This window comes from Calliopsis andreniformis, chromosome 12 (genome assembly GCF_051401765.1).
Source record: "Calliopsis andreniformis isolate RMS-2024a chromosome 12, iyCalAndr_principal, whole genome shotgun sequence".
NCBI lineage: Eukaryota > Metazoa > Arthropoda > Insecta > Hymenoptera > Andrenidae > Calliopsis > Calliopsis andreniformis.
This window is the reverse complement of record NC_135073.1, coordinates 10630246-10657465: the sequence shown is the minus strand read 5'-3', so window position 1 is coordinate 10657465 and position 27220 is coordinate 10630246. Positions and strand designations below refer to the sequence as shown.

The window sequence follows — 27220 nt, the reverse complement described above, 5'->3', positions numbered from 1 at the left end:
CATCGTTTTTTCCGAAGAAGTCGTTGATGCCTCCGTCTCGACGACTTTAACGTGGTTTCTCGGTAACACGACGCGAAACTCCGAGCCTCGTCCGATCCAAATAAATGTATATGGGTGGCAAAGGGCCGATCTCTATGCTACTGGTCTCGAAACGGCGAACGTTCGAACGGTGTCGGGTACAGTGCGAATAACCAAACCATCGAGAGGACATGCTAGTACATTTTCAAAATTGAACGATGTGAGAGGCCGCGTTCGGAACAGGCGGCCAGTTTCCTCGAACGGAGACACGGGGGATTATCACCTCGATCCTTCGTACATGAATCGAGAGGCGGATCGAGCGAATTCAAGTTTTCCGCAATTTTTTCATTGGCTTTGATGACCGTTGTGAATTTTCCCAATGGCGCATGCACGGCTCAGCTGTGTGCAACTGCGACCAATTTACGTAGGGAAATAATGTATTTTATAGTATTTTTATTTGACTAGACGGAGTACTGGGCATGGTATTCGTGATATTAGGTACGTTAGAGTTGATTTTCATCTGCCGTTGGTTAACTGATCATGGGAGAGCACGGGGCGCAGAGGAAATCTTTTGTGACGGGTTCAGGAGCACCTGCACGGGATCCACCTTACCTCTAGCTTCTTGACAGACCTCTTCGGTTTGTCACCTCGTGAATCGTTCGCTTTCTTTCGAGACATTGGAACGTAAAAAAATTGTTCGAATTTTTAGTTGAGAGTTTTCGCAAATTTATTCTTATTAGTATGAGTAATTTTTTTTTCGACGAAAGCGATGGGTTCGTGAGATTTTCTTTTCGACTTCGTATTCGATTCGAACTGAAAAGTATTTAAATAAATGTTATTTTCGAATGATTCTGCTTTTGAAGTGATCTAATCATGATTGTACTTTGAATGTAAATCATGTTGAGTCATCATATATTGGGTGTCTAATGCTCATTAATAACATCTTTACATTTGTAAGTAGAGTCTCTTTTTGTCTGATTTACATTTTATTTCTTTTGTGAAAATCAGGGGAGAAATGGGATGTTATGCTATAATTATTGGTTTTCATTATTTGTAGTAATAATATAAACATTATCTATGAATTAGTAACAAATTATGGTTATTTTGTTATTAACTATATTTTTGTAATGTGATCAATTCTCTTTCTTTGTTTTAGGAAACATGGACTGCCTATCCATTATTGCAGTAGTGCATAAATTGTGCTCACATTGCATGTAGCCTTTGATTTTGCATTGCTTTTGATGCTCCGGAAAAAGAACAATAAATTTTTGAGACAAATTATTCCTAGTTACTAATAGGAGAAATGGATGTAGTACAAGATGAAGACAGGCGCAGGCGCCTGAGGGTGCTGGAGGAGCGTATAAGAGATCCAAGAAGCATTATAAATATTGATTGCCTATTGGATACAGTTCAAGCCCTGGTGGCAGATTGTGATCATCCTAGCGTAAAACGTATGAAAAATATAGAAGCATATATGAATAGATGTAAGTATTCAATTTACTGTAGCGACATTCTATTTAAAATTGAAAGTATTTCATGAATTAAAAAAACTATATTAGTTTGAAGTTTCCTAACAGATATACTGTAGTACAAAGTAAGCTTCAAATACATATGCTAAACTAATATGATGACTACATTGATTTTCTAGAAATAGAACTTAGAAAATGTTATTTATGTTTCCAGATGACTCAATGGCTCAAGATATTTGTAAAATGCGGATGCGTACGGATGACTTCACTCTAATAAAAGTGATAGGTCGTGGGGCATTTGGGGAAGTACAGTTAGTACGACATAAATCTACGCAAAAAGTATACGCCATGAAATTACTCAGTAAATTTGAAATGGTAAGAAATGCACAGGATGTTTGGCTACAGATGTAGGAAAATTTAAGGGATGGTTCTAAACCTTAGATCAATAACTATGATGTCCCCTGCCTTCTTTAAATGCTTATAATTACTAAATGGAAACTCAACCACAATTTTGTTATTCTTGATTTTCGTTTTTTGTTATTTTTTCCTACCTGTAGTCGAACAGACTGCATATACTTTATTAGAAATAGTTTTTAAATAGTATTTTCTTACTCCTGTATCCATTGTAGATTAAACGATCGGATTCGGCGTTTTTTTGGGAAGAACGTGATATAATGGCGCATGCAAATTCCCAATGGATTGTTCAACTTCATTTCGCATTTCAAGATCACAAATATCTTTATATGGTGATGGACTACATGCCAGGTGGTGATATAGTAAACTTAATGTCAAACTATGATGTGCCAGAAAAGTGGGCGAAATTTTATTGCGCAGAAGTGGTGCTAGCATTAGATGCAATACACCATATGGGATTTGTTCATAGGGATGTAAAACCAGATAATATGTTACTTGACAAGCATGGTCATCTGAAACTTGCAGACTTTGGTACATGTATGAGAATGGATGTTGTATGTATACTTCTTATGTAATTCCTTTCAAATATAAATTAAACTTACAAAGATATTTAATTATTGCATTACATCTTTCAGGATGGACTTGTTCGTTCTGATACTGCAGTAGGTACACCTGATTATATATCGCCAGAGGTACTCCAGTCTCAGGGTGGTGAAGGTGTATATGGAAGGGAATGTGATTGGTGGTCAGTTGGTGTGTTTTTGTATGAAATGCTTGTTGGTGATACACCTTTTTACGCAGACTCATTAGTTGGAACATATTCGAAAATTATGGACCATAGAAACTCGCTACAGTTTCCTCAAGAACTAGATATTTCTCATTCTGCGAAAAATTTGATATGCGGTTTCCTTACGGATAGAACGAAACGTTTGGGAAGAAATGGTGTAGATGAAATAAAATGTCACCCTTTCTTTAAAAACGATCAATGGACTTTTGAAAATTTAAGAGAATGTGTGCCACCAGTTGTACCAGAATTATCTGGCGACGATGATACTAGCAATTTTGAAGACGTTGACAAGGAGGATGGACCTGAGGAGAGTTTTCCAGTACCAAAAGCATTCTCGGGGAACCATTTACCTTTTATTGGTTTCACATATTCGGGTGATTATCAATTGATGGCTTCTAATGGCGTAGAATCCGTAGATGGATTACAAAATCATATCAATAATGGTACAAGCGACGATGTTAAAATCTCGCAGTTAGAAAATTTATTGGATCGAGAGAAAAGACAAGTCGAATCGTTAGAATCAAGGCAGAAAGCTTTGGCAACGCAGTTGGATGCTATGGCACGTCGAGAGACTGAATTAAGAGACGAAATAGGAAGAGCGGACAAGGAATTGACTTTGCTGAGACACAATTATAAAGAAGCACAACGTAGGGTAGACCACGAAACGGAGTCACGGAGAAAAGCAGAGTCGTTGTTTGTGGAGTTGAAGAAGAAGTTTGACGAAGAACAAACGAAACGAGCACGCGACGCGAGCAATTCGCAACAAACTTCTGAACGTGTTGCAACCTTAGAGAAGCAAATTAAAGAAATGCAATCAAAATTAGAAAGAGAGACAGAAGCTGTAACAAGGTTACGGAAACAAGCTACAGAGATTACTGTAGCTCGTCAAGCTGCTGAACAAATGGCAAACGAATTGCAAGTGGCAAGAGCACAGTTACAAGCACAGCGAGATAATTTGCAACAAGAAGTGGCTACGTTACAAGTAAGCATTTACAGTTTGTTTCGATGATTATAGATACATTTAACAAAATGTCTTCATACATGTTTCTTATCTTCTTTTGTAGGGACAATTGTCAAAGGAACGTAGTTCGAGATCACAAGCTTCATCTTTAACTGCTGAATTAGAAACTCGTCTTTCTGCTCTTCACCTCGAACTTGAACACAGTCGCGAGAAAGAGGAGAAGGCAATGGTGGATAATAGACAGCTAACTGAAAGGATTTCGGCATTGGAAAAGGAAGCTGCTAGTTTGACTCTTGAGCTGAAGGCTGCTCAAGCTAGGTACAACCAAGAAGTGGTGGCACATCAAGAAACGGAACGTTCCCGTATACTATCTAAAGAAGAAGCTAATTTAGAAGTAGTTAAAGGTAAGTTTGTTTGATGTTAAATTCAGTCACTGTAACATGTGTTTGACAAGCTACACGTTTCTATTCTAATATGCATAACAGGGCGAAAGAATAAAATATTTGAAGGTAATGAACGCTAATTCTTATGTATTTGTTTGTATTATGTGCTGTCTGTGCAAGTGTTTAGGATTATTATAAAATTGTAGTTTAGTTACTTTACATAAGCTATAATTACTAGACCTGCGGATTTTTATGCATTCACAGAAAATTTAGATCTGTAAAAAGCTACAAAATGCTTGCTATATACAAAAATATGTTAAATATTAAAAGCAAAGTAAGCATCATGATATTTAAAGAATAAAATAGATTTTTATTCAGATTCTGTTTTTTAAAATGTATTTGTAAAAATTTGATTTTGCATAAAAATTCGCAGTTTAATAATTACAGGTACAATATTATGCATTATAATATACCGAAAGACTGTTAAATAATTGTAAACGTCACCATACGGTTCTTATTTTAGTTACTACTTTTACTTTTAATATGTGTTATTACTAATTGTAATTTTTCTATTTTCCTGCTGCTTGTACGGTATTTCTCTTTACGTATGTACAATACTGTATCCAAAATTTACAAAATCGATGTTACAAAATTCTATTCATGCAGTAATTTATTATTAACAGCATTACAAGCAAAACTAAACGAAGAAAAGAGTGGAAGGCAACGTGCTGAATTACTTGCACAAGAAAAGGAACGGCAGACTTCCATGCTGTCTGTGGATTACCGCCAGATACAGCAGCGGTTACAGAAACTGGAGGGTGAGCATAGGCAAGAAGTGGAAAAGGTAAAGGTATTACAGGGTCAGGTTGAACAGGAACAGCAGAAAAGAAACGTTCTGCAGACTGAGCTGGCACAGCAGTCATCCGAAGCAGGACGATTACGTGCTAGAGAACAACAATTGGTTGGGGAAGTTGCTCAGCTGAGAGAAACGAAGCGACAAATAGAGGAAGAATTACATCACTTGAAAACTCAAAGAAACGTCGATCAGTTACAAACGAAGGAGCTACAAGAACAGTTAGAAGCAGAAGCTTATTTTTCGGTAAAGTTAGATTTCGTGATATTTGTGAAAGAATTCTCGATTTCTGTCATTTTTGTATTCAATTTCGATCTTTTCTTTGGTAGACCTTGTATAAGACGCAGACACAAGAACTTCGAGAAGAGCTTGAGGAAAAGATACGGTTACAGCAGGAGTTAGAAGAGGAGCGCAGTTCTTTAGTACATCAGCTGCAATTATCTCTAGCTAGAGGAGACAGCGAAGCTTTAGCGAGATCAATAGCCGAAGAGACTGTAGCAGATCTTGAGAAGGAGCGGACAATGAAGGAATTAGAATATAAAGATGGCGTAGCTAAACACCATCAAGAATTAAATGCAAAAGAGCAAGTTATAAATCGGCTTAAAGACAGCGAAGGTGAACTTAAAAAGAATGTTGATCAGTATCTCAAGGAAAAAGATGATTTTGGCAAGCGACTTAAAGATCTGCAAGATCAACTCAGTAAGGCTCAGTCTAATGCCGAAGAAATGGAAAAACTCAGTAGTAAACTGAAAACCGAACAACTGTTAAAACAACAAGCAGTCAATAAATTAGCGGAGATTATGAACAGAAAAGATCTGTCTTCAAGTGGCAAAACTAAGAACAAAGCGTCTGCAGCGGATTTGAGAAAGAAAGAGAAGGATTGCAGGCGACTTCAGCAAGAACTTACTCAGGAGAGAGAAAAATACGGACAATTGGCAGCTAAATGGCAAAAGGATTTACAAGACTTACAAGTAAATGAATTATTAGTATCATCAATTCTTATAAGAACCCTTACACGCGTTTACTAATATTAATAAATGTTTATAGGCACAATTGGTAGAAGAAAATCAAGCGAAATTAAGGTTACAAATGGAGCTTGATTCAAAAGATTCAGAAATAGAAACGTTGCAAATGAAGATCGCGTCATTGAACTCTGAAACAGCTAGCGTCTCATCCGTAGAAAACGACGGCGAGGACTCTGTTCTGTCGGAACACGGTACGATGAGGCTGGAGGGTTGGTTAAGTGTGCCAAACAAGCAGAACATTAAGAGGCATGGGTGGAAGAAGCAGTATGTTGTCGTCTCTTCGAAGAAGATAATATTTTACAATAGCGAGAATGATAAGCTAAACGCCGATCCAGTTTTAATATTGGATCTGAATAAAGTCTTCCACGTCAGATCCGTTACTCAGGGTGATGTCATTCGAGCTGATGCCAAAGATATTCCGAGAATATTCCAGGTAAGTGGCGTGCCGATTAATAAAATCTACTCACCCGAATAGTCTACATTTCTTTCCTTTTGTAGTTACTATACGCTGGTGAAGGTGAAGCAAGGCGTCCTGGTGACGAAGGTAACACACTGCCTGGAGTGGAACTGCCACAACTCGCGGATAAACCCGGCACACAGTCGTTAAAAGGTCACGAATTCGTTTCAATATCGTATCACATGCCGACTACCTGCGAGGTATGCTCGAAGCAGCTGTGGCACATGTTCCGACCACCGCCAGCTCTCGAGTGTCGAAGTAAGTATGAGAGCAGTAGTGAGAGAAAAATAGACAGTGTCGCTCTCTATTTTTCAGCAGACTATTGAGATTTCTCGAGTCAGAATCTGTTGAAAAATATATCTATGATCGTAAGACAAACTGACTTAAGTCACATGTTCTTGATTTCGAGATATTGACGTTTAAAGTTTCCAGCTTCAATGATAAAATACACGATTCTCATTGACACGATATTCAATTTTTCTGTATTGTACAGGGTGTCGCATAAAGGTACACAAGGAGCATTTGGACAAGAAGGAGGATGCTATTGCGCCATGCAAATTGCATTATGATCCAAACAGCGCCCGTGAGCTCTTAATCCTGGCTGGTAGTCCCGACGAGCAGAAATACTGGGTCGCGAGACTGTCCAGGCGCGTACAAAAATGCGGCTACAAGGCGAACTCGCACGTCGATGGCACGGGGCAGCGTGTCTCGCCAAGGTAGCGTAGCCGTGCGACCAACGTAACTGGAGACTAAGTAGCTCTCTTGTATTGTGGCATCGCATGATTGGGTGTAGCGAGGTTAGAGTCGTTTGATTTTTCTTGCACTCCCGTTTTTCTATAAAAAATTTATTGCTCTGGTTATTTTTTAATCCTTTAAAAAGACATGACAGAGATGAACGTTTAGGTAGTCAGGTCAGAATTCAAAGAATTTAATTCCAAATGAGGTATTTTGATCAGGCGAGACGGAGCGCTATGCGACTTTAAAAGTTAAAGAGGAAAAAATCAGAGAGAAATTAAAATACGAGGTTTGCAGAGCGTAGAGTATCTAATGAAAATTTTCTGGAATCTAATCGAATGTAAAATGCATTTTCTAATGGAAAATGGAAACGAAGTATCACTTTGAAGTATGCTGTACATTTGACTATTTTGTATTCAGAAATTTTTTACCAGAAATATGCTTCGAAAGGTATGTAGGTAAGCATGCACGAGTGTATTACGCGGTTGTTTCGATTTAAACTATAAAATCTTTTTAAAATTGTACACTCGACATATTCTTGATGTACATTTGATATTTTTTTTATATATATTTTAATATATCGAAAGTGTGGAGATACTACTCAATACGACACAATCTCGACCACTGCATTTTTTTGCTTTTTTTTGTTTGTTTGTTTGTTTTTTTTTATTATTATCATTATTGAAAGACTGATTACTTATTTTATTTGAAAAATGAGTGGAACGTTGTTATTCAATAGAATATAGATGAAGTATTGTTTGTACGTGCTTAAATGGTTACTTTTTTTGTAACTTCTAGATTTTCTATTAGTTTTTATAAAAAAAGCAAAAGAAATTATTCTTTATGAACGAATAATTTACAGTTATACACAAAATTGTCTATTACTATTAAAAATTACAATATAATTAATCTGATTGATTTTTGTCCTGTATTTCTTTTGAGAATACATTTTCTGCATATTTGTTATAATGTTTCTTGGCTTTTTCGACAGCTTTGCATTACTCTGGCAAATGGGGGCTCGTAGTCTTTTGATCGATAGTTCGAATTTCAGTTGATTCTTCCAAATTGGAAATCGAAAGTCTGAACAATCGTATTAATAATAACTGACGAGTCGTAAATCGCATTCCATCGATATCTGTCGCTTTCATTGTTTGAAATAAATTTTGCAATGTGTTACATCAAGCAAATTTGTACAGCTTTTTTACGTTTCTTTTTTATTTCAGCCAATTGCATGTTAACGATTGACAAACATATGTTAAACGATAAATGCTGTTTTATTTATATTGCATTTCATGACGATGAAATTTTATTTACTGGGATTATTTTTAAACACACACCAATGCTTTTCCTCTCACATCTTTGAGAAGCTTTTAATAAGCTGCTTGCTTGATTTTAAAAGTAATCCTACATAATTCTGCACAAAAAAATAAAGTCACAAATGTCGACACTGTTTTTTATAAAATGGGGCTTCACATTTGTTTCTATGTGTTCCATAGATTTAAAATTGCTGTTGCGCTTTTTTTGAGCTTCTCTTTTTAATTCGTCGTATTCATATTCTTGATATAATTTGCAATACGACCAGCCGCATGAAAATCTGATAAATACTTTCCTACATCTATCGTCAGCGATTTATATTTTGCAGGGAGTCCACCAGATCCACTTTGAAGCCATATTTATCGGTGCAACAGCGATCCGCGACACTGCCAGCGAACGCCAGTATGGGCAAGTGACCTTATCGTTAGTAGCGACAACTGGTTGGAAATCGTTGCTTCGACGTTCTCCCTAATGATCCGTTAAGCAGATTGATCAATTCAGAAGGAACTTTAATTTAAATTTTTAGCGTTATATTAGTACATTCGAGTACAAAAAACATTTGCAAGTATCGGTTGGTAACACTGTCATACCTACCAACTGTAACATGCAGATTGGCATCGAAGCTTCTCAGCATTCTGTTACCAAGAACTTTCCTTTGTAAATGAATGATGTGAGGAGATTTTCAAAATTTGCGATAGATTTTGAATAATAGAACAATTGTCAAGCTGAATTATTGAAATCAATGGATATTATGTGATGCTTAAAGTCCTATTACCATTATGTACCAAATTTGACTTATTGCTTCTCCTTTCTGTCCTTACATCATTAATTAAAAGAATAAAGACTTACATCATAGAGATCCAAGAATGCCATGAGGTATAATAGAGCCAGAAATGAAGCACCACAGTTTAACCAAGTAGTCGTGCAACTATTATTCAGAAATAGATAATGGCGTTTGTGAAAGAACAGGCCGTGATACGAATTAAGAGTGTGACCCGCGTTTTCCGTACTTGCCGGACTAGAGATCGCATTCGACGCGGCGCAGTCATCGATAGTCCGCGTAGCGTTTCCAGAGGATCACCGTGTTATTTTATAAATATTTTTTTTCACGAGAGATCGAGTGTTTATAGTGATTTTTTGTCGTAGACGCTTACAATTTAAAATATAATTTCCCTCTTGTACATACGTTCGCAAGAACTGATCTTCAGTTGATAGCGGCTCGTTCGTTACTCTTCAGACGAAAAGAAAATAGATGTCTCGACGCTCTTCGAGCCTCTTGGCTGCCGTTAACGCTGTATGAACGTTCGATGGGTGCGTCATGTGCGTTGGACAATTATGAACCTTCGATGAACGTAATTATAAGTTCCTCGCACAGGTCATATATCGAACACTGAGATAATGGCATCGAAAGGGTTGAAGAAGAACTCGTACGACATAGTTCGCCTCCGTTCTTTCGCGCTTATTTCAAGAGCGCGCTTTGAGAACACGTAATATCGTGTGTTTACCACGCCAGATCGATAGTATTATTATTTTTATACATTTCGAGATTAAAGTATTTCAAGTGTCGCTAGGAAAAGGACTGTAGAAAAAAACGAACTGTCCAGTTAGGTAGAGCGGCTACCAAAGTTTCTTTTTTTATTAGCACGAAGGCGTACACTTGCTTGTATAACAAAGTTCGCGCGTCGATCTGCGTAAATATGAAACTCCGAGCATCGAAAGTATTTTGTCACGAGTTCGCTAGGGTGACACATAGATCGAACTTCGAAATTCGTTAAAGTTTCCTTTTAGACCATTTTTCGAAATTCTTACATCCATGTTTCTTCCTCCTTTTTATTTTTTATACTCTCCCAAGTTTTAGACTCTTGAACTTTCTTACGAGACTTTAAACACTTTCGATGGTTCGATCTTGACATTTCCCTGCCCCGTAGATTCTCGTGCTCCCATTGCCATGTATTCGTAGAGAGTGAACGCGAGCTGCGACCGACACGACGGCCAACAAGGACAGAAGTTAGAGTACGAGCGCGACGATCACGATAACAGCGCCACGAACGAGCTTCATTTGTATAGTAGAGGTAATATTTGCAAGTTGTAACTTAAGAATTTTTACTACGATGTATGATATTCGCTATTATATACACGTTGAAGGATAAAAGAGAGAAAGACAGAGAAGAAGCGCATAATCAGTGAGGCTTAGGCGTGCTTACGGTGCCGAGTGAGACTCGCGGCTGGCATCGATGAGGAAAGAAATGAACGAAAAAAAGATGCGTAACGAGCGTAGAAGAACTTATTAATTAATCGTCCGTGCCGTTTGTGTTCTTACCATGGTACCTCAGCGACGCGACACGCGTCGCTCTGGGACGAGCGAAACAAACGAAAATTTGTTCGTCTGACGATGACCCGTTAACTCGTCCCCTTCCCTGCCCTCTTTGTAGGTCGCTACGTCTCTTTAAATGGTGCTCCCTCCTTCACCCACCCCCCACCCCTCCACCTCCCCTGCTCCAATTCTGTTGGGTTTTCGAGGAACTCCGACTTCCGGAAGTCAAAGGAAGCTCGTTACCCACGGCACGACATCGTTCATCGGTTCAATAACGAATCCAGAGAGCTAGAGCGCACGAAACACGATCATCAAAACGAGGAACACCATTTTTTTCGACTAAATGCCCCGTGCCTTCTTCCCTCTTCCGGTTCTCTGACAGCGCCGCTTCCGGCGGCGCCAGCGGCGGCCCGGAAGTGACTTGAACAATGCAAGACAATGAGAAAGAAGACAGAAGCAAAGAAGAAGCGGAAGAGAACTTGTTAGAGCATATTTTATTATTGTTTAGTTATTTACAATCTGTATATTATTAATTAATATTACGATTAAAGTATTTTGTAGATAATAACGCGAGTCCTAGAACCGTTTCCACCATCGCCGAGTGATGATGAATTTGTGAACCGTAGTCAGTGGACATCGTCGAGATTTGTTGCGATATTTCTTTTTATCGAATGATCGTTTTCTTTGAATCGAGGAGTCTCGATCGATACTTTATCGTCCTTTTATATATTTGTACAATGATATTAATCGGTGAGACAGTACAAGAAAACGGTGTCGAATGATCGCCATTTTCTTCTTGTGTCACTAGCGCACCCTATCTCGAGGAGCTATTACAGAGACCAACGTGAGGTACAAAAGGTCGTAAGCGATGGTTTTGATTAAATATTTTTTTTTTACATACATTCTGTAATCTGTATATGAGCATCTAGCGAATGTCGTGTACCGTGAATTTTCCTCTATCTTTTGTTTTTTTTTTGTCGTTTTTCGTAATGAATTTATTTTGTAGTACAAAACAATGCCATTCCATAAGTAATTTCATTTTTTCCTGTCTGTAATCGCAGTCCTGAGATAAACTGTTTTGCAATTGAACGTATCGTTCTTTTTCTTTGGCAAACGCGTGACTAATTACGTGTCAAGGCTGAGTCATGGATTTTATAAAAAGTTTAGAGTTCGTTATTTAGCAACCTTTCATTTTAGACGTAGACTGTTTTTCTTTTGCTGCGTTGCTTCTTGTACAGAAACGCGGTGAATGTTTCCCCGTCTGCGTTATGAATTTTTAAAGCCATTCGACGCCTAATTAGAATGCGATCGATAGTTAATTAGTAGCCATTGCTTGTTCGCGATGCATCGACGAGCCGAGGTGATGTCTTGAATTAATGAAAGGGTCCTCTTTGCACAGTGACTGCGTGTCGACGACCTCTTAATTATTTCCTGAGATCGACGGTCTAATTGCTCCTCTTTTTTTAACTGCACGAGTGATCAAATGTACCACGGATGAATTGTAAATTTGTAACACTTAAATGTCACTTCAGTGTCACAGCATTCAAAGATCACTCATTTTCAAATAATTTCCTTTACATAGAAAATTTTATTCTCATGAAACTCTAGGCTGCAATTTTTCTGAGGTCATTCCATAGGTAAAGCAAGCTGTTTTTCATTTTTGTAAAAAGGGGATTAGAAAATAGATAGAAAATCCGTAAGCAGAAAGAAAAAACGCATTACCTAAGAAATGACCTGATAATTTAAACAAATTTCTTTTTTATTACTCGATTAAAAGAAAACTACAAAACTTGACTGTTTTGAAGTTTCAGAAATAGTTCTAATTTTTCAACTATAATACAATGATATTCGACGTTTTCTGAAGGGGTGAATAATCACGTGCTTCCTTGTTCTAGAGATCAAACGCTCTGTAGTTTATTTCTCCTCGCCTTCGCCTCGCATAATCGTTAAAAGGTTCACGCGAGCGAGGCGCGAATACCAAATTAAGGGACTTTGATATTCGACACTCTTCGTCTTAATCGACTCGCTGCTGGATTCTTAAGTATGAATACATGAAAATCAGTACGTGGATAGTTTTATGCAAAACTCGAGTAATCCATTTCAAGTACACGATTATATATGTATACCTCTTTTTGATTACGTTCGCTAAGTCTAAAGCCGTTTCAACGGGCGGTTGACAAAGGAATGTTCGTATCATGTTATGTCCTTCTGTTTTCCCTATTCGAATACATTTGTAATCGTTAGACAGATCCTGCTTGCACTTCGGTAGCTGAGGATATGTAATTTCGTTCTTCGTTCCCTTCATAGTTAAATGGACAAGATATTGATGTGGTTTTATTTACAGGATGTTTCAAAAATTACCAGATGTTGATGAAATCTTTAAATATAGAGTGAATTTCTAGCAGATCGTTATTTGTGCAGAGTTTGCTTCAATTATTCTGCTACGTTGAAACAAGTAGTAATTTTTGGAATACCTGATATTTTCACTTCACAAGATTGAGAATCTTAGAAAATTCCAATCACTCGAATTTATATTAAAATGCACTTAAGATTCATAAAATGATCGACACCTACTTTTTTGAGTACCGTATCCTTTCTTACAAAATACTAATGCATATGTACACACAAATGACTCAAGTCGTTTCTCGTATGGCAATTTCTAGAAAATAGTTTGTATTCAAATTTCGTAAGCAAAAGGAAAGAAAGAAACGCATTTAAGTGTTGAAATTGTTGCTTCTGCTTTGTGCATGCTTTGAGGATTGATTTCAGTCGATTTAGTAATTTTTCTGTAAGTTCGGAACACGAGTAAGCCTTTTTACTTTAAGAAAAGATGACCATCGATCTTGTATGCATATTTTCAAAAGTTTCACAACGATGCATAAAATGCATACGCTTTTGGCATTGGCAATTGTCTTCCTTTCGCTTTCTCTTGTGCACATTGCGTCGCTGACTTGAAATCTCTTCGTGGCAATGAGTAATACGCGATTAGCATAGCTCATGTTTCTTGTCTTATGCAACAAATAATGTACACCTCGTCTGTTCAGTTTGAAGACGGTAAATGAATCGATTGAGAGGAAGTTAATGGATTCCACTATGCTCCTCTGGTTTCCTTCGCGAGTAACGGAGGCCACAGTTACAGCAAATGTCCCATTACTCGAATGTTTAAGATATACTGTGGTTGTAAGGCAAGAAGACTTATGTCACATTTTCAAAAAATTCAAGTTAAGGTCTTAATTGGAACGTAGAATATAGAATTTATGTTTCTAGAAAGAAGAAAGGGTATTAAAAGGATTCTTTTCGTTTAAAAATAAAGGTCCAAGAAGACAGGTTCATAAGAGAGTATTGAAGCTGGAAACTTTAAAGATTAATATCTCGAAATCAAAAACATGTGTCTTAGTTCATTTTGTCTTGCAACCACAGATATGTCCCAGTAGGTAAACATTCTAAAAATGCATGTCCCAATACTTGAATTCACTTTTTTTATTCAGTAGCTGAATATTCTATTTTATGATACTTTTTTTGTTCTGTAGGTATTGCTTTTATTAAGTACATAAGAATTTAAGCTTAAAATTTAATAGAATTAGCGTTAGCGTCCAGGTACTGGAACATGGCTACTGAAACATTTACCTTACAGTGTTCCTTCTTGCCCAATAACTTTGAGTCATCGAGAGATTATTGCGATAAAAGATCACTGAATCATGGTAGATTAGTTCTCTTTCTTACGAACTCTTCTGTTTCAAAATTAATATTAATTCTAGGAGAGTTGAATATTGAAAGTATCAAATCATGGCAGATTGGCGATGGAAGAGTGTTTGATACACCCTTCGATTTTACAATACTTCTAATTTCAATATTTATTCATATAGTACCTTTTCCATTATTAGGTAATTTGTACCTTGAATGAAAAATGAAAGATTCGTTAAAACTTCTGACAAGGAGAAGTCCAACATTACTGCAATTTTTAAGCTATGAGCTTAAGCTATGATTCATTGTATAATAAAATTTTCTTTAATTTAGAAACAGTCTTCAGAATCTTCAGTCTTGAGACACTTTATAGAAATAGATATTATATATACAGTATAATAAAAATGAATCTTAATTACATTAGAAGTAACAAAAGATAGAATATATTCTCTTATTTATATGAATCTTTAACGACGTCAATTTACAAAAGTCATATCACCAAGATTGACATATCTGAAGAAACAAATTTAAGCCAAATCGAAAGTACAAAAGTTACACGCAAATTTTGGTTCCCATCGCGAGGTGATCCACAATTACCAAAATCAGAAGCCTCAAGATTTAAGTAGAACAAGTCATGAATGAACAGACATGTGAAAACTTTTATCGCAAAGTAATCTGTCGTTCACAATTATCCATTCTTCTTCATCATCACCTGATTGCTCGTCCATCGTCGTAGTCCTAGCTCGACCCAGGGATGAATCGACCTTCTGAACTTTATCCTCTCACCTGGTGTGCAAATTCGCCTTAGCTCATGATGAAACGTCTTCGACTAGGGAGAACAAAGAACCCGTTCCTTGTGGCGACGGAGGAACGCGCGCAGCAGACTCGCCGAACTCGCTCGTTTATTTACAACACAGAGAAGAGATCTGTCCTACCGTTTTAACGCTATCGTTATAAAGGCGATACACTCGGGAAACACATGCATGCACGGCCGCGAGATATAACCAGAGCTGAGGGGACACCAGTTCGGAGTGTTCCCGAGACGTTTGACCAGGCCGCCAAGATCCTCTGATTACGCGAAAGAAGAGACGTGAAGATGGAGACGTAAAGAAAATGGAGTCCCATAGGATCGTAGTCAGGTCAGTAGCTCGCGTGAAATAAGAAAGAACGACTCTCTTCGCGAGCATTCAAAATTCTTGAGGCTTCAGTAACTGACCTATTCCTCGAGGCATCTCCCAAGGCGAAGAAAATGGAAATTCGAGAGACCACACTCTCAGACTTCGACTCGTCAATGGAATCTCTTCACCAGTCTCTTCAGTAGACTACAGAGAGCTCCACGAACAGCGCTCGCATCTGAACAGGCGTTTCCATCAAACGTCTCAGGGAACACCCCCAAAGGGAGGTCCTCGACGAGGACTTGGGAAAAGGGAGCGTTGCTCGTTGCTACTTGTCTGGCTATATAATATGCACGTAGTATACTCTACTTTCACTTGATAACGACGAAGCCGTAAAAACTTTGGAAATTCTGGAAAAAGCTCCTCCCCTCTCGACTTCGGTCAAGAGAAAGAGGATCCCGTGGAACCCCTGACGAGAGCAGTGAAAATGATCGCGTGTCGCCCTGTCACGGTTATAGTCTGTCCACGTGAAAAGAAAGGACTCGTCCTTTCGTCCGCGTTTCCTCTCTTCGGTAGCATTTGGAGAGAGTTGGGGCATCGGTGGCGCAACTCGAGGCGCGTTTCTCTCGATTTTGGCTTCGGTTTCCTGGAACCACGGGCCCCTCGTCCAGCCTTCGAGGGGCGTCTACGTGCTCTAGAGTGCTTCCTGCCCGCTCAGTTTCCGACGAGACTGCGCAGTCTCGTGGCGAGGCATTATTTCCTTACCAGGGAGACTAGACCGCGGTGCGTCAGCTTCGGTTTCATCGACGACTTGTTCACCGCGGCGCCCGACTGCTGGTGACTTCTGGCAGCTGATTGGTGCTCCTTCGCGTTCTGCTGCTTCTTCTTCAGGGACTCCTGCTTGGCACCTCTGTGCATGCGAACGCAGCAGAAGCTGTTTATTTAGCGTGACAGGCCCCGAAAATATAACGTTCCGTCATAGTTTGCTCGGAGGTTCTTAGTTGTGTTAAGAATGGAGCGGCTGAGAGAATGGGTGCGAGAGTTGGTACAGAAGTGGTCGGCTGTAGTTACGGGTTTTATTATGGGTTTTCGTTGCGCGTTGTATTTTTAGAAGGTACTTTCCGTTCATTCTTCAGAGAGAACGAATTTTAATTGTTGAGTTAAGCGCTGAGTTGAATTTTTATCACTATCAAATTTTTAAATTTTCGGATATTCGAATATTCAAGCTTTTAAATTTTTAATCATTCCAATATTTAAATTCTCCTATTTTTGAATATTTCAATATTCAAATTTGAAAAATTGTCAATTATTTAAATATTCAAATTTTCTACTTTTCAAATAGTTAATTATTGAAGTTTACATATGACTATATCAATGTTCAAAGTTTTTATTATTCCACTATTTAAATATAAAAGTTTTCAAATATTCAAATGTAAATTTATCTAAAATCATTGTATGTGTTTCAATTTTATGATTCTCATTTCCGAAACAAAATTCCTTACTTCCTCGTGAATAGTTTCAAGTTCAGATTCAAAGAACGTAACTACGTATAACCGTATACTTCTGTAGCGTGGCGGTTGAAGAAACTGTTAAGCGTCGTGTGCAACTTGGTTGTGCTAAAAAAGGTGTTAATTTTGAGGAATTAGTATTATTGAGGGAGGAATGACTGGAGAACGTATGTTGCTTATGTTGGAATTAAAATTGGTTGCAAGCAACAGCGTCTAAGGTAAAGCAGCTGGAAGTGTGAATGCGGGGATGAAGCTCAATGATAACTAAAACGATACAAAAAATAGTAAAAATTATTTATAAATGTTTGGGCAACATTAATGTGATTAAAAATAGTAAAAAGTGTTAAGCGACAGCTTGTATATTAATTATTTTGGATTACTTAACTAGTGACATACTTTATTTTTAGAATCTCATGCAACCATTTATAAGCACTGTTTGACAAACAGTGTCAGAAATTTTAAGAAGTGAATCTATATGTAAAAATCGAATTAAGATAAAAAATAATGAAATTGCATTTGAGCTTCGTTTCAAAGCTATTAAATTATTAAGACAACGCTTGAAGTTCGTATGAAGCGAGTCTGATTGGAGACTTATTCTACTGTCGGCGTGCCTCAGCCAGATCAGATGCAATGATGTGAGTAGAATAAGCCAGATTAGACATTTCACGTGCAGTTTACGTGTATCTTTTATAATTAATGATTAGGGAACGAAGTTTTAAATGCAATTCCGTCACTCTTCATCTTCGCTTGATTTTAATCTGCAGAGTCACTCTTTAGAATTTCTGACACTTGTCGTCGAACAGTTCATATATATTTTTCATGACCACACAAAAACATTGTTCCTCAAAAATAATAATACACGGAACTATATTCTTCTTAAACAGGAGATATAATATTTGAAAACAGAAATATATATAATAAAAAAAATTATTTTTACTCTTTTAAATGGTATATGTGTCAAAGAAAAATTTTAAGTGCCAATATTTCCTATAATTATATTTTAATTTTACAGTGAATTATTTCACTGAAAAAATCGAAGTACAAATATTTTTCAAAACTTAAAAATTTCAGTGTTTAGTGGTAATATGTGGGGTATAATTAGCCTCGACAAAAAGTACGCAAACGGCAAAAAAAACGTGGCTGCCTCCCTAGACAGAAGCATGGATTTTTGCTCTAAAGAGTTCTCGTTCTACTTTACATTCAGAAAAAAATGGGGCCATGCGTCTTTTCCGCGTACATTCTCCTCTTTCTCTAAGTAATCTTAATTGCGTCGAGAGGAGCGAGCTGTTCAAACGAGGATGAACACAAAGGAGACCGCAAATAGGGACAAAGAGAGAATGACTTAACCTCGACGAAGAACTTACAGGTATCGTGTGAGATCTTCAACATCCACCAGCATCGAATCTTGCTCCATGTGTAAATCATCCCTCCTCAACAACCCTTCCACCAATGCTTCATTCAAAGACGCGATTCTGGCGTGCAGATCATTCGCCACCACTTGAAGCTGCGCAACGTTTAGCTCTGTTAACAGTACCCGTGACAATCTGCGCCTGTCCTCGCCTAATTGAACACCCACCTGAAAACAGTAATGAAAAACAATTAGAAATGTACGTTCACTTGTTAAATACTGCATTCAAAATCCACAAACAAACTATTTTTATATTTGCTACTTCAATTATTGGAGCTTGACACTAGGAAGACTTCTGAGATCTCGATTGTCCTGAGCTATTTTTAAATAGTTTACAACTCATCTTGTTTCTTTCATTGAAATTATTGACTTTTCTGTCGATGTATAATGGGTATACTATAATAAGGATTGAAACAAGAAGAAATAGTATTACGAAGAATAAAGTGGCGACTGTCATTTTGTATGAGTTGTTTCAACAAATATTTCAAATATTCAAAAAATTAGGTAGACTACAGATCCCTCATTTGCCAGAGTAATACTCAAAAAATGACAGGGTAAAAATTATTTTTAAAAAAATTGTTCTGCGCTCAACCATTTCGACAATACTAGATAATACAAGTCCATCGATACCAAAGGTCAAAGGGCACCTCACAATAACTTCAGAAGTCATCTCAGTCCTAGAAGACTGCGCCTACAGTAAAATAAACTTCACTGTCTAAAGTGCTTTGCAAATAACGAACTTCAACGTAGCAGAATCTTAGAACTTGAAGGTTTGTAAAAATTGGTGAATGTGAGACCCACTTTTTCCAGGCTGGATCGCACCATCTCCGTGATGGGGCTCTGCTTCAGCCTTTGCCTCTCGACCTCCATCTGCATGTGGGCCATTTCCTTCGCCTGCGCCAGGGCCATTCGCGCTTCGGTCTGCAATCTCGCCTGTCTGGCGAAGAAGTCAGCCTCATCGATGGGGGCTGAATTCGTGCCCATGTCCAGCCTCAGAGGAGGAAGACTGAGCACCTGCGGCCTGACTGGCGCCTGCTGCTTCTGCTGTTGTTGCTTCATGGTCAGGGAGGTTGGCGTGGACCCTGGCGAGACATCGTTTTCCGAACAGGGTGATTCCGTGTCAGAGGGTGTTTCGTTCATGAAGCAGATTTGGAGATTCATCCCTGGAGAGAGATTGAGGTTAATATTTTGTTACTGGATTTTAGATTTTTATGGATTTATGGGAAATTTTGGTATGCAAAAGTGTACAGAATCCACATAATATTCAAAAATGTACAAAATATCGAAAGTTAAATACACTTTATAATATTTCGAGGGTGAAACAAATTTTTAATTAGTTTCTATTTCTTCAACTGTACTTATTAAAATAGAAATCTTTTTGAAGATCCATAGTCTAGTAGTAACAGTGTTTTTTAAAGTATTCTCAGGAGACGAATTCATTGATTCTACTTTTTGTATATTTTTCAAGTTAAAGGGTATTCAAGAAAATCATAATCTTCACTGTACAAGACTCATATTATCACAGCCCTTGTATTCAAATTCCATAATCACTTATAACTATATACATCATATTACTCTTGCACAATACGTTGTAACCATCGTTTCTTCTCCCGAAATTTACACAAAACAATGGCTCACATCACTTAATTCCTTAATTTTCTTTCATCCATAGATTTCCTGTTTTATTAAAATACTTCTTTCCTACACTTACTTACTCTCAGTATCTAATAAACATTGACACGAAACAACGATCTCAAAAATATCTTCTGAAGAAACCACAGAAACACCACAATCTCAAAATCACCAAACACACTCACTTCGAATTAACTAAAAAATCTCCCAACTTCAAAACTAATCGAGCATCAGACTACACTTTAAAAAGAAACCTCAAAAAGTAAAAAGAAAAAGAAAAATACTACATACACATTACCAAAAACTGTCCAAACTCTCCTAATCACTTAAGCCATTCAAACCATTTCCCATACCCACCCTCTATCTCCACGCGTCTCTATTTCACTCTCCAAGCTAATTCCAACATTAACTTGACCTTTAACCACCACCGAACGTACCCTTTCCCCTTCAATCAGCGACTCCCCAGACGCGATCGCGCGCTCCCACGAAAACGCGAAGGGGACATTGTCGGAGGAGCATGGTGCACGTTGTCGCAAGCGTTGCGTGTGATACTGACCGCTTTGAAGCCGCGACTGGAGGCTCGGCTTTCTTCCGCGTTCAGCGCGCAAGTCCTCAGCGTCTGGACCCATCGCCAACCTCCTGCGGATCTCTTCACGGTCGTTCCGTCGCTGTGAACAGAGACAGGGAAAACCGTCTGAACCGTGATTACTCGTTACACACGACGAGGGATGGGAACAGGGGCGGAGGGGGATGGCTGGAAACCCCCTCGGTGCTTTAATCCCCCCCCTTCGAGTTTCGCGGCGAGAAGAGACGCGAAACTGCATCGGAACCGCGGCCGCGTGGGAGGTGAGCCCATTAATGGGATTGACAACGCGTTTCTGGCAGTTCGCGTAATGTGCCACGAATTATTACCGCAGGGGAAGCTAATGGATTTCCTATTAATTTAACGAGGCATGAAATTTTCTCTTACCCTCGTTAACACTGTCTTGGGCTGTGGTTAGAGTTAGCGATGGCAAGCGAAACGTTTCGAATCGCTTCGAATCTGTGGTTGGGTTCAAATACGGGGTAGGGGATAGTAGATTGGGAGAATGGATCTAATTACAGTGGACTGGGATGTAAGAAATTGTTAATGATAAATAATGTGATGGTTTTATGTTTTTGTTAAGGGGAGGTCTAGGGCTTTAAAAAGTTTGACCTTTTTTAGATGTTTGCTTCTTTGATGTTTCGAGAATATGTAGTTAAACCGACATTTTTTAATTCTACAAATTACAAGTATACACTTTTAAGCGGCAGTTGTCGCATGAGTTTATATGAGCGGCTAAACTTTTAAGAGAGATGAAGTTTTACAAGATGATTTTAAAGTTTATTCATTTCTTGTCTACTAGTAATACTGAATATATGTACAAATACTGAAGAAAAAGGGAAATTTGAAGAGCCCTTTGACAATAATTCATTCATTAATAATGATAATAACTAATTAGTAGTGATGATTTAATTAGTCGAGATTGTAAGGCAAGAGATTTATGTTTAGTACCGAAGACTGTTGAAAAGTTTAGGTACGAGCCTATTATGATAACTTTAATTAAATGTATCATGAATGGACAGTTCTATCATTAAAATTTCTTAATTCATATGCACCAATTCAACATTTAATTATTCAGCTCCTAGAATTTGCGTTTACGTTATATTATCTTACTTTATAAAGTTCGTGTATCTAAGAATACACATTGGAAGAAAGGTATGCTGATATTAAATTTTCAACCGCGAAGGATATTAGCAAGCTCGAAGTTTCAAAGAACATTATTACACAAGCTATTGAAAACCAATGAATGTCTTCACCGAAGCAAAAACTCGTTATTAATATTCTCCTCAATTACCCGGCTACTATAAATTTCAAGTCACAAATAAAAATCAAAATTTTACAATTCAATCCAGTGGACGTACAACACGAAATTCATATTTCTTAAATATAAAAATCAACCTTTCATCGCTCGTTATTAAGAATTCTTTAGCGAAAAATTCGTACTAAAGATAAAATATCGATAAACTTCGTCGAAGGCTATAAACAAGATAATATTTCATAAATATGATAAACTCAGTGTCAGACTAACTCCACAATCTGAAAATAAAATAAAATCCTTAACTGGCGTAAAAGCTCCCCCGAACTTCATTCCAAATTCTGAAGTAAGATCCCAGAGATTTAAAAAGTTCAGCCTCAACAAACCAGAATATGACTTCAGCTATCATTTTCAGAACTTCTAATCTCGGGTTTCATCGCGGCCCGCGTTCTTCGAAATTCTTATAGCTGCGGCAAGATTGCCGGAAGTCGCACCTGAAGAGCTTCGTCTGGATCTCCCCGTATGACTCTATCGAATCGCGCGACAAGATCTTCCCTTTCAGGTTCCTTCGTTTCGTCGGATTTCTGGAGCGAGGCGATCGCCCCTTCTGACTTCGGCTGTTCCTTGACGGCCTCTTTATCGTCGTCCTGATGCCCCAGAAATGAAAGGTGGCTCGGTAATGGATTATAGAACATCGATGCAATGCGTGACGATCGACTAGGTGAATGGCGACAGACATTTTTATTTCGAGCGAAAGAGAAGGGACGATAAAGTTATTTTCGCGAAACGCTTTGTGCTTTTTTTTTTATCAGCTTGTTTCGATCTTTCGCTGTCCTCTATTTCGAGTGGAGTTTTAGTTGCTTATTGAGGCCTGCTACTGGAGCAGGAAACAGTTTACTCTGAACTTTGCTCTATTGGAGTGGTGGTATTCTCTGTGCTCCATTTTGAATATTTCCCTGGGATAAACTGAAATTGACCGGGTCAGTCGGGTGGAAAGGATTCATTGGACCGCGAAGGTTAAGTTCAGCATAAGAGCAGTCACGATCGACGGGCTCCAGTAGGATTTCCTTTGAGTGTTGTAGTATTATAAATCGTATCGGTTTGCGGTTATTGGGAAAACAGACTGTTATCTGGGTCTTTGAATTTTGTTTCATGTTTTGTATTGAATTTAAGCATCGTAGCTGTTCGATAAGTAAATCATTTTTTTTTAACATCAATTATCACATTTATAATTAATTTATTGAATGAAAATATTACTATGCATTTGAATATTCTTTCTTAATTGCAAGTAACTAATATTCTTTTTTCAATAACTTACAGTGATGTTATTTAGGTAATAGATTTGTTAAAAAATATTGTTACTTTTCTGTATTTTTTTGTAATGAATCTATCCAATTTTGTTGCTCTTTTTTTATCGAGAGTAATTAACTTACGCTAGAGTATCAAAATTAATTCCTTCGCACCTGCACACTCATGACCCACTTTCACCCTTCTGTGTGTCGAATCGTTTAGGTCGACAGCCTCTTATGGAACGACAACAAACGTAGGAAATGATTTATCGGGCAGGGTCAATGAAACAATGGTTTCATCGTCGATATCCTATCGCTAGTAGGTACGATCCACCTCTTCCTGCCCCGCGTTGTTCTTTTCTTCCTGCTTTGCACAATCGTTCTTTTCAGCCTTTGTTAACTCTTTTCCAGAAGGGACTGTATACATATGTTTTTATAGAATATAAAAAATCGATTTTAGCAATTTGGTGTGATGCACTAAACTGCTAAGAAGAATGTACGAATATTTGAGTGCACTTTGATGGATTTTTCGTCAATAGAATTATCTGATTAAGTTATGTGTCGTATAGGATGTTTGATAACAGATGTCAGAAATTTTAAGAGATGATTCTACGAATTAAGATAGGATAAAAATTAAGAATAAGGAAATTGCGTTTGGGGCTTCGTTTCAGAGCTATTAATTGTTGCGAAAATTTCTAAAATTTGAGTGAAATGTGTCTGATTGGAACTTATTCTAGTGTCGACGTGTGTTAGTCTGACGCAGTGAAGTTAGTAGAATAAGTCCCGGGTCAGACACATTTCACGCGTATTTTAGGCATTTTCTTAACATTCAATACCTCAAAAATGAACCTTGTAACTTAATTTCGTTTATTTTTATTTTTGCCATAATTTAACACGTAGAATTACTACTTAAAATTTCTATTGCTAAACATTCTGTTGATACTATTAGAAAAATATTACCGAATGAATTCTTTGAACAGAATTAAGAAGCTTCGAATAACAAGAGCACAAAATGTTAACAAAATTAAAAATCTTCTTATCGTCTTTAAAATCACTGCATTCTTTTTCCTTTTCTACAACCTACAGTGCATTTTACTAACTCTCTACTGACTCTCAACTCGAAATGTGTCGTAATAACTTGCTTGCAGTCACAGCAATCATTAAATAGATTCTTTCATCTCTACCTCCACAACGCCTCCCTACTTTAAGAAGAAATTATGTAACGAACAATCTGTCGCCATTCACCTAGCACGCGGTCAAAGGTCAATCTTACAAGATCAAAGTCATCGTAAGTGAAGGTATAAAGGTCTGCCACATAACGGGAGTCCTTCTTGTAATGCCTCCTTGTCTTGCCACTGCTCCCCATCTTCGCTGATTCTTCTCTTCAGCTCCTCCAACTTTTCAGCCTCTGCACAGCCTCGCGTTCTATTGTCCACAGTCTTCAATCAGGCTCACACTTTTCCTCGGTTCTATTTCACTCATTTAATCTCTTCTTTTTCTGAACTCACTAAGCGCGCGAAATTTCTTTGCGAAACGAACTATTCGTCGCCAGTGGGACTTCAAAACGTGGATATTCCTGTCGATAGAAAATCACGAGACATTTCCCCTCATCTCATCGTAAGTCTTCAAACGCGTGTTACTCGTTCAAGTGTGTCTCCGCGAGACGCGCGATTTCTTTTTCCACGCTAAGATTCACCAGAGCAAAACCGCTGATTCGGTTTATCTTTCCACTTTCCTTTTTATTTACCGCGCAATGTTCCGCCGAGTGGCTCGAAACCGGCAACAGAGAGCGATTCTTTTCCACTCGGTTCCCCTTTTGTCGAGGAAAGTCACTCGAGAACAGGTGCCTTCGAGATGAAGCTGTTGGAGATGGAACGCTCGTTAGAGTTTCTTCGTTCTTGTGGCACAGCCGTTTTAACGAGCTTGGTCGTTCACCCTTTCAGTTCAGTTTATGGGTTCGCGTTTCTTTAATTGATGGAGACACGCGGAAGAAGAGATGCTGTACTTGGGAACTAATGGACAGGAAGTGTGTTGATAGCTTGGAAGTAAGAAGGATTTGGGATGAGTATTTTTAAGTGATTTAAGTTTGTTTTTTTTTTTTTTTTAATTTTTTGAGACTGATTGATATCGTAAGTTTTTCTTTTGCTTTTAATATTTCGATGAGTTGAACTTTGAGTGAGTTGATAATTATGGTACTTCTCTTGTAGTATTGGACTGCACAGTTGGTTGTATCTAATGAATGAAATTGCTATCGTTCTTAGGTGAAGTACGATTCAATTACGTGGAAATAAGATCTCTTTCGAAGAGCTCGAAGTATCGAGCAATCTTTCAAGCTTTAAGTTTAATCTCGAGTTTCCTTTCACTTTCGAGAATCTAATTAGACTGTTCCAGGGATTCTTAGAGTTCCCAAGTATCGATAATTTAATTATTTTTCATAAGATTGATATACTCAATTACAGTTAGAAGATTCCCTCCGAGTGATATTAACTCTGATATCGTCAGATCTTTAACTTCCAATCGGTATCAGTTCTCCACTTTCAAGAATAGATACATAAATCACCTTACAGCTAAAATTCTCATGAAGTTTCTACTTTCTTTCCCATTTCCACGAAACAAATTAAAATCTTTGCACTCAGGGGCTCTCCAAACGATATCAAGTATCACAGTCTCCACGTTTTTAATTCCCAACTGATCCCAATGCTTCACATTCAGGAATCGATTACCTCACAACATCGAGCGTTCAACATTCACACAAGACTGAATCAAAAACTCCACAATCAGTTGTCCCCTATCTCACACTGTTTCCAGCCTCCAGTTATCTGCTTCACTCAATCTCCTCGCATAACTGCGCATCATCGAAATTCCTCCATCCAGAAACCACAAAATAACTTCGGACAGTCCCAGCCAGCCACGTTATTCGAGCACTGTGTCACGCTGGGGGTATCGATATCGCCTTTGACCCTGATAAAAGTGACCACAGGCGCTGACAAAACATGGGCTCGCAAATAATGGACGTGGCTCGCTCCAGGAAGCCGCAGGGGATCGTGTTGCCAGTATGTTCCGAGTGAAATTCTAGTCTGTAGAATCAATCGTGCTCGAAGTTCTAAGCGTTCGCCTTACACTAAATTTAACATGAGTTCTTCGCGGAGTTCGCTCGATCGAATTCGTTCCCGATCCAAGGCATGGGCTGTTGGCGATGCAGAGGTTCGCTTCTGTGATGATTCACTGCGCCTCGAGGAGCAGCGAGGCTTTCGCGCTGCGATACGCGAGGGGGAATACTGAATTGCTCGCGTTTTTGCGACGGGACTCGCGCGAGAGGAGAACAACACGAGACTGGCGCGAAGCGAGTCAAGTGAGCGGCGAACCGATCTTCCGGTTAGATTCGCTGCTCGAAGGAGGTGGTGGAGCTGGTGCTATTAACCGACCACGGAGGCTGGACTGACTTTCCGCAGGCCTCGGTGAAAGTGGTCGCTTGCTCGTGGCCGAGCATCCGCGAGAATTTTTATTCCTTTATTTATGGGTATCTCCCTTTAGTATACAATAGAAAATTGTAAATACAAGTTAATAGGTAGACAGGGCATTAAGGATGCTACGTCTGTAAGTAGATTTGGAACCAAATAAGCCAATCGCGTTGCAGTATTTGTTGACACGTAATATAATACGATTTATGCAATTGTTCATCTCTGCGAGTGCATATTCAGGAGAACAGACACTGTTTGATAGAAGTTTGATGCCCACTGCGAATTTAAAGTTGTGGTCTTTTGGTTCAAGGTCAGTGGTTTCAAGTGACCACTGCACTGGTTTTTATTAAAATTGATATGTGCAACTTTGAGGTAGTTGAGCATTGAAGTGGTATATATGAAATATCGGATTTTCAAATATAGTTTTGAGTATACCTTTACTTTTTCAGAGATATATGTTTATATTATATGAGATATATGTGATTAAATTTGAGCATTTTAAATGTACTATGTTCCCCCTTTCCCTTTTTTCTTCCTATTTCCATTTTTTATCTT

General features: G+C 38.2%; 2 protein-coding genes across 14 annotated transcripts in view; one reads left to right on the top strand and one right to left on the bottom strand.

The window, feature by feature from the left end:
• Window positions 1-29: 29 nt before the first annotated feature.
• Window positions 30-11157, top strand: Rock2 (Rho-associated, coiled-coil containing protein kinase 2). Of its 7 annotated transcripts, none has more exons than XR_013002965.1 (14): window positions 30-516; window positions 1175-1502; window positions 1702-1862; window positions 2117-2455; window positions 2537-3670; window positions 3753-4053; window positions 4135-4158; window positions 4725-5131; window positions 5215-5856; window positions 5933-6343; window positions 6409-6625; window positions 6861-7164; window positions 7324-7552; window positions 8745-11157. XR_013002965.1 is itself a non-coding variant. In XM_076389119.1 (14 exons), the coding sequence occupies exons 2-14, from the start codon at window positions 1322-1324 to the stop codon at window positions 8830-8832; spliced, it is 4071 nt and encodes a 1356-aa protein (XP_076245234.1). In that variant the 5' UTR covers window positions 30-516; window positions 1175-1321; the 3' UTR covers window positions 8833-11157. The 7 variants fall into 7 exon arrangements, 4 of the variants coding, with proteins under 4 accessions (XP_076245234.1, XP_076245231.1, XP_076245233.1 ...); XR_013002963.1 differs by having other exon boundaries at window positions 7248-7552; XM_076389119.1 differs by lacking the exon at window positions 7324-7552 and having other exon boundaries at window positions 4725-4876; window positions 4934-5131; window positions 6861-7083.
• A 49-nt stretch (window positions 11158-11206) lies between these two features.
• The window catches only part of Schip1 (Schwannomin interacting protein 1), a 41844-nt gene continuing 25830 nt past the window's right edge, over window positions 11207-27220 (bottom strand). For 3 of the 7 annotated variants that reach the window (XM_076389127.1, XM_076389125.1, XM_076389120.1), the window contains exons 8-11: window positions 20634-20745; window positions 19247-19608; window positions 18402-18613; window positions 11207-16463 (exon numbers count right to left, since the gene is read on the bottom strand). In XM_076389127.1, the coding sequence (XP_076245242.1) occupies window positions 16283-16463; window positions 18402-18613; window positions 19247-19608; window positions 20634-20745 (867 nt within the window). In that variant the 3' untranslated portion in view covers window positions 11207-16282. The other 4 variants (XM_076389123.1, XM_076389121.1, XM_076389122.1 and 1 more) reach the window with 4 other exon arrangements.

What these genes read in the sequence shown, in the direction of transcription:
- Rock2 (XM_076389116.1), top strand. Translation starts at nt 1,322, where the DNA reads ATGGATGTAGTACAAGATGAAGACAGGCGCAGGCGCCTGAGGGTGCTG. An exon ending in TACTCAGTAAATTTGAAATG is followed by an intron (nt 1,863 to 2,116) that starts GTAAGAAATGCA and finishes TATCCATTGTAG; the next exon opens with ATTAAACGATCGGATTCGGC. An exon ending in AAGAAGTGGCTACGTTACAA is followed by an intron (nt 3,671 to 3,752) that starts GTAAGCATTTAC and finishes CTTCTTTTGTAG; the next exon opens with GGACAATTGTCAAAGGAACG.